General features: G+C 42.2%; 1 protein-coding gene across 1 annotated transcript; it reads right to left on the bottom strand.

The window, feature by feature from the left end:
- Nucleotides 1-1,259: 1,259 nt before the first annotated feature.
- On the bottom strand, nt 1,260-1,714 carry LOC309968956 (large ribosomal subunit protein uL23-like; the record flags this gene model as incomplete). The annotated part of the gene is made up of 2 exons (XM_082850459.1): nt 1,260-1,483; nt 1,567-1,714. 2 exons carry the CDS (start codon nt 1,712-1,714, stop codon nt 1,260-1,262), a joined length of 372 nt encoding a protein of 123 aa, XP_082706585.1.
- Nucleotides 1,715-8,037: the final 6,323 nt, after the last annotated feature.

Below are 8,037 nucleotides of genomic sequence, written 5' to 3'. Positions count from 1 at the left end.
CCACTAAACTGTTTTCCAAAACAGTTGCACCATTTTATATCCCCACCAGTAATGCATGATGGTTTCAACTCTGGTTCGTTTGGTTTTTTTGTTTGTTTGTTTGTTTCTTTGTTTTGACATTTAATAGGAAGAGAACCACTTCCCACTGTACAGGTATTATGCCATCTTGAGTTCCCCTGTTGGCATATCATTTACCCATTAATCCATTCAGCAAAAATTTACCAAATACCTGTGAGGTGCTAGGCATTGTACTAGGCACTAGGCCCTGTTGGATAAAATAGACATGGGTTCTGTCTTCATAGTGCTTACTGTTTAGTTAAAGAGACAAGAAAGAAAGCAAAAATATGCATCATTGCAGATTATGATAGAGTTCTCTGGAGAAATGAACAGGGACAGTGATAAGGATAATTATAGCGTGAAATTTTATTATTTGCTGTTTTGGGAAACAGCATAGTGTAAGGGATTAAGATGTGAGCTCTGAGGCCTGACAAGATTAATATTAGCTCTGCCATTTCTAAACCTTTTGACCTTAGACGAGTTGCTTAAATCTCTTTGTGCCTCAGTTCCTGAACTATAAAATGGAGATCATAATAATAGTACTTACTTCAAAGGGTTATTGTGAAGATTACATGATAGGGTCCATGAAAAGTATTTGGCATGCTGCCTATCACATAGTAAGTACTCAGTAAATGTAATAATTTCATAGCTGCTCTTTGTAGGCTACGTGCTGTACTTATAACCATCCACACTTGGACTATTCAGCCAGTTATTCATGTTATGACCCACTGACAACACACAGTGGTCAAGCTTCTGCTTCCTGATACTCTTGACCACATAAGCCTATCCCTCTAGGTCCAGAGCCCAGTGGCCTCCTCTCCTGGCCAGCCTCTAGTTTTCCATCAAAATCTCTGCCCATGCCCTTCCTTCTTCTAGCCAGGGGCGGTGGTATGAGAATAGAAGCTTCGAAGCTAGGCACATCTCTCTGTATCAGTTGGATGATCTTAGAAAATTACTTACCTCTCTGAGCCTCAGTGTTCCCCTTGGTAAGGCACATTGGAAGCTATTGTGATGATGGGAGATAATGTATCTCAAGTACCCTTATCAGCGAGTCAATCAACGACTCAATCATAACTTTCTCTAGAGATATCTTTTTTCATGGTGAATATATATATATGTATCTATATTTATATATCTATATTATATATCTATATCTATCTATAGATATAGATATAGATATATTTAGAATTAGCCAGCTGGACTCAGTTGAGATGATCCCATTTGTTGGCAACATCCAAAGTCATGAGCCAGTCGAACATATGCCTTCTTTCCATCAGGCCTGACCAGGGTGTGACCTTGGCCACGTCAGTGTCACAGAGCTTCTTCACAGCCTGGTTGATCTGGTGCTTGTTGGCCTTGACACCCACAAAGAACACAGTGTGTCGTCTTCTGTCTTCTTCAAGGCTGATGGGGTGGTCAGAGGGAACTTAACAGTGGTGTAGTGGTCAAGCTTGTTTCTCCTAGGGGTGCTCTTCCAAGGATATTTGGGCTGCCTTCAAGCTGCAGTACCTTGGGCTGTCAGGAGGTAGATGAGGTGTGGATCACTTTTTGTGTGGCTAAAGACACCTTTCAGCACTGTTCTCTTGGCCTTCAAAGTGTTTGCTTTGGCTTCAGCTTTGGGAGGGACAGGGGTTTCCTTCCTCACTTTCGGCACCATCTTGAAAAGCTAGTAGTATCCTAAATAAAATTGATAAGAGCATTTTCAATATTGTCCTGTTAAATTGATGCTTATCTAGTCTAGAAAATTTTAAACTGGCAGTTAAAGAGTTAATAATTGATTAAATAGGAGGCCCATCATTTTTATAAAAGGTTAACTTTAGGCTCTTGATCAGGAATGTCAAACCCATTATAATATAGCTTCTTCAAGACAATCAGGTACAATGTAAGGCTACAAACGATGCCACCTTTTAAGCTTTGGTTTACTGCCTATGTGTACATTTTAATAAGACTCTGCTAAGTATAGGCCAAACAAATGATCCTCTAACAAAAGGAATTCCAGGGGTCCTTCTGGTCAGGAGTCAGCAAACTATGGCCTGCAGGCCAAATATGGCCTACACCTTGTTTTTGTAAATAATCACTTATTGGAACACAGCCACGCCCATTCGTTTAGGTATTGTCTATGATGGCCTTTGTGCTACAAAGAGGCAGAGCAGTTTTAACAGAGGCTGTATGGCCCACAAAGCCATCTACAGTATCTCCCATCTGTCCTTTTTTTCAGAAGTTTGCCAGCCCCTATTGCAGGCCAAGATAGGAAATGTTTGGGCAGCAGCCTTCAAATTGTTTGTGTAGCCTTTAACCTACATGTGTTGTCTCCTGCTGTTTGCTGGTAGGGTCACTGTTCCGGTGTGCCTTGGATGTTTCATTGGAAAGGCTTTAAGTGGCATTTATCAATAGACTTAGTGCAGCATTGCTGAATGAGTGTAGACTTAATTGTAACAAGACCCAATAATTAGTGGCATGAATAAGGAAGTTTGTTTTCTGCTCATGAAATGTAATAATTTACATTATTACCCCACATAATTTATCCCACATATCCAGTGTGGGTATTCTAGGTGGCTCTGCTGCACAGAGTAATTCTGGGACTCAAGATCTTTCCACCTAGTGGCTCTGCCCTGTGTTAGGATCTGTTGTCATCTGCGTGGCCCAGGTTAAGTCACCACATCCAGTTTCCAGCAGTTGAAGAGGAATGGAGAACATAGATGAGTATGATGTGTGTGTGCCCAGAAATGGCACACGTCACTCCCACTCATACTCCATAAGCTAGAATTTGGTTGTACGACAGCACCTAATGGCAAGGGAGCCAGAGAAGAAGAAAGAGAGCTTGTCTCTCTCAAAGTAGGTAAGAAGGAATTCTCCGTGGGCATCAAGGGTCCTCTAACAACTCCTTGGCCTAAGTTGTAGAGCTTTAGCTCTGCCAAAGGTAGTTTCATGCCAGAGCGTGGTGGAACCTAGCTAGATACGCTGCCCTGATTCTATCAACTCCATCTCCACTTACTCTTCCCTAATAGTTCTGCTCTGTCACCCCCTGTAGCTCCTTCTTCTCTTTCTAACACTTCTTCTTTTTATAAGTGTGGACAGTTAATTCCTAGTAGGACGTCTGGCTCTTGCAGCCCTAAGAATGATAACAAAAAAGATGTAGGCACTATTATTTTCTCCATATTAAAGATAAAGAAACTGAGATAAAAAACAATGAAGTAAGCTGCCCAAGGTTATAGCTGGTCACGTGTAGCACTTGAAAAAAAGACATTTTAATCTCTTTTCAATCCCTTTTGCTGGGTGGGGTTTTTATTCCAGAATCTGGCCGATAAGCATGCTGAATTAGCAACCATCATTTGTCAAGGAATTTTCTTTTCGCATTTGCAGAAATATTCTTTCCTGTTGTTTACCTTTTTATTTTGTTTATGCAGAGCTGGTTTTGTTTTTCCCCTGATGGTTAGAAGCTTTATGCTTTTATGCAGTAAAACCTGCTGATGTTTTCCTTTATGATTTTTTCCTTACATCCAGGCTTAAAAAACCATCCTCCTTTGAGAATGATAATACATATTTAATTAGATCTTCTTCCTGTTTTCCAGTGTTTGATTTTTTAAATTGTTATTTACTTTTTTTTTTTTTTTTTTTTGGTGGTACGCGGGCCTCTCACCGCTGCGGCCTCTCCCGTTGCGGAGCACAGGCTCCGGACGCACAGGCTCAGCGGCCACGGCTCACGGGCCCAGCCGCTCTGCAGCATGTGGGATCTTCCCGGACCGGGGCACGAACCCGTGTCCCCTGCATCGGCAGGCGGACTCTCAACCACTGTGCCACCAGGGAAGCCCTGTTATTTACTCTTATCCATCTTGAATTGCTTTTGTCTGTGGAAAAATGAAGATTCCCATTATATTTAGATTTGACTCTACCAGAGAAAGTATTTATTTCAAACAGGTTTAAATGGAGAAAGCCAATACCAGTGACTGACCCCCAAGAAATCTATACCATATTGTTAGTGATAAGATTCCTTAATAGAAGGCTAGGGAGGGTCTAGGTATGGGGTTGCTTACCGCAGGCAGGTGAGTTTATTTCACAGCTGTTGTGAGTGTACTGGATGCTGCTGGCCCACTGGCCACATACCTTCTCCTGACTCGTGCATCCATCCTCCAGGTACTGTGAGTTTGGGCTGCTAGGCATTCACAGATACATCCTTCTCCAGAGAATTGCCCTCAGCCCAAAGGGAGCCACTCCACCCAGGGAATTACACCTATGCCCCTCCCGACGCCTGGGTCATAACCAGCAGCCAATGACTGATTGACACGGGATACAAAAGGCTGACCCCCTTGCCTCAAGGTGAGATCAGCTTTGCGATGCTATTTATGCTGCCGTGCTTCCCCGTGGAATCATCCTGAAGTTCATCTCTGGCTGAGGTCCTCCCCGTGCTTAGTTCCTCCTCCTGCCCTGTTCCTCTCCCTCACTCTTCCTCCTGAGTCCTCCTTCACTAAACCGTATGCACCCCAAACCCTGTCTCAGGCTCTGCTTCTAGGGAATGTGATCTGAGACAGTGAGAAAATCTAATTTAACTAACATTCTAATACACATAATTTATAATCTAATGTATGTAACAAACATGTCTTACAAACTTTGTAGACATAGACTCAAGATCAAAGGTTCTATTTTCAAGAGTTTAAACAAATGTGTAATACACTGTTAACTATGTTGGAGAGTTTTTTACCGTTAAATACTGAAACTGTATTGAGCAGGATTATTAGAGATAAGAATTTTTTTTTTTTTTTTGCGGTACCCCGGCCTCTCACTGTTGTGGCCCCTCCCGTTGCGGAGCACAGGCTCCGGACACACAGCCTCAGCGGCCATGGCTCATGGTCCCAGCCGCTCCACAGCACGTGGGATCCTCCCGGACCGGGGCACGAACCCGCGTCCCCTGCCTCGGCAGGCGGACCCTCAACCACCGCGCCACCAGGGAAGCCCGAGATAAGAATTTTTTAACTTAACATAGTTGACCCACCTGGATGATATTTATTGTTCCTTGTTTCTTGAGGTTTCTGGGGTGTAAATATTCTCTAATCCCCTTTCATCATTGTACTGAGAAGAGTAATGTAACCTCAGGATTTGGAATGCTCCGTGTACTTTTGTTCATGAGATTTGCCTCTCACGCCTTACCTTTAAATACCATGTAGCATGTTACCTATAGTCCTTTTCATTTCAGTCAAAGAGGAATCAAACTATTTCCACAGTGGCATGAATTCATTTCATTCTTCAGAATGTACCCAGCACCAGCTATGGAATACTACTTCCCTTCCCTCACAATGATTATTTTCCAAGGCAATACCACTTGGATCTCAGCATTTCATTTTCTTTTCCATCCCCAGCTTGGCCTCTAAGGATTTTGATTATTCTCTACCTCACATCTGAAGAAGAGACTCGGTGACTTGCTTCAAGTGGGAAGGCCAGAACCTTCCTTCACGCTCGGAACCGCAAGTTCCAAAGGCACTGTTGACCCTTCCTAGACCCATGCGGCACCTCAATCTGTTTGTACGCGTGTGGACTCAGCTGCTTCTGTTCATGGCATTGATCTGTTAAGCAGTGACCCTTCCCTCAGTCTCTCTACATTCCGTCTCACTCCATTGGTTTATTAAGAATGAACACTATATGTGCTTTGAAAATGAACTCAACACTCCTGGGGCTTGCTTTGAGTTCCTCTCTCTGTTCAGATAGGACAGCTAGAAGATGGTGCAATGTTTATTTGCTTTTTTGATTTAGACTGTTTCTTTTTTCCTACCCTTGAGATCTCAAAAACCTTCTTAAGTAGCAGCCTGGAGGAACACAAGCGGTATGGGGAAGGGAGGAGAGAGCTAAGGAAGGGAAGGGTTAGTTGAGGAAGAGGAGGGGGTGGGGGAGCAAGGCTAGTGATTTTCTGGGGTTGGCTAGGGATCTGACCCTTATTTTCTGAGTGCTGGGCATTTCTCCCATTCTGGATCACTCTTCCCTGGTGCTCATCCTGCTATCTACGGGGCTGTACAAAGAGAAGGGTATGAAAAAAGCATCAAAGTGGGCTTTGGACTTAGTTACACCTGGCTCTGAATACACCACTTTTAATCTATTGACCTTCTGAAAGTTACTTAAATGCTCTTATATCTTGTGACGTGCACAGTATATCATCTGGTCTTTACGTGGATTCATGTTAGATGGACTTTTTCAAAAACCATTTAGATGAGGAAGTTATCCTAAGTGTGTGGATTCCCCTGACCTTAGTTAGTTGGCCACTCTGGTTAATGCTGCTGAGGCCCAGAATTTTGGAGGCAAAAAAAGGGACCTCTGGTCATCTTACCCAATCACAGTCATTAACCCTGTCAAGGGCACCTGCCGCAACACTGGCCTCCTGGGTTGTCGTTAGGGTCAAATGAAGTACAAGGTGATTTAGGTACTATTATTACTAGCATCTCCGTGTTATGGATGTGTGATCTGAGGCACAGAAAAATTAACTTGCCTATCACACAGCTAGTAATTGACATAGCTAGGATTTGAACCCAGGCCACAAGAGATCCAAATAAAAATAAAATTATGGGACTATGCGATTTTCTCTTATATTTAAGGTTAGGTTACTTTATTTTGCATCTAGGCAACTTTCTTAGAATGAAAAAAAAATATTTTGCTGACATTTTTTCATAATATTTTTCCAAATATGGTATGACAGCCGGATACATAATATTTCATACTCAAATTTCCCAACATGATCCAAATAAGACTATTTTTACAAAATTATTTGAGGGCTTCGTCAGTTTTCCCAAGGGCCTCTCCTAAGCCTCTGATAATTCAAATAATTTTCTTTTGAAGTGCCCGTGCAATTGGTTTTGATTGTATTTGCATTGCAGACTCACATAATTAGCAGGAGGCGCTCTGGCAAAAAGAGGTGTAAGAGGACATGTACTAGCATTAAGAGGAGAAGTGATTCTCGAGGGGGAACAAGTTTGATATTAGTGAATATTTTTATCTTAAGATGACCTTTGCTTCCCTATGTAACTTGACAATAGCAGGGACTTGGGTAATAAGGGCTGAGCTAATGAGAACCCTCTGGCATTTCATAGACATTAACTGTCTGGCCTTCTTTAGAGAATGGCTACAGCTTAACTGATTTGATAAGGGTATTTGGTGAGTCACTGAGGCAGACAGATTGTAAGGTGACCCCAATGATCTTTGCCTCCTAGAATCCATGCTCTTGTGTAATTCTCTCCCTCTGAGTGTGGGTAGGTCCTGTGACTTGTCTCTAATCAATAGGTAATGGAATGTATGTGATTACATGCACACATTAATTATCTCACAGTTTCTGTGAGTCAGGAGTCCAGGCAAGACCTTGTTGGGTCTCTACTCCAGGGTCTCATCTGAAAGCTGCAATCAGTCTTGGCCAGGGCTGCAATCTTAGCGCAAGGTTTGACTGGGGAAGGATCCACTTATAAGCCCACATGATTGTTGGCAGAATTCAGCACGTTGAGGGTTGTTGGACTGAGGGCCCTGGTTCCTTGCTGTCTGTCAGTTGAAGTTACCTTCAGTTTCTGCCACGTGGGCCTCTTCATGGGGGAGGTTCACAACATGGCCACTTGCTTCATCAATTAAGTTTCTAAATCTGAAGCAATTTGTTATCTAGCAATAGATAATTAACAATACAATTATCATATTCAAAATCAAGTCATTTATGCCAATGTTTATTGAGAGAATCCCATGTACAGAGAAGCCTGCACTAGCTCTGGGGATACTGTGGTGAACAAGAGAGAAAATGGATCTTCATGGAGCTTACAATCTAACGAAATGGATGACTGTGATATTGGGATTTTTTGTTTTACTGAGGTATAGTTGATGTACGTTATTGTATAAGTTACGGGTATATAACATAGTGATTTATAATTTTTAAAGGTAATACTCCATTTATATTATAAAATATTGGTTACCTCCCCTGTGTTGTACAATATATCCTAGTAGCTTATTTTTTAATACATAATA

The sequence above is a fragment of the Leucopleurus acutus genome (assembly GCF_964270905.1).
Source record: "Leucopleurus acutus genome assembly, chromosome: 11".
NCBI classification, from domain to species: Eukaryota; Metazoa; Chordata; class Mammalia; order Artiodactyla; family Delphinidae; genus Leucopleurus; species Leucopleurus acutus.
The sequence above is the reverse complement of the archived record's forward strand: the minus strand, read 5'-3'. Positions and strand labels throughout refer to the sequence as shown.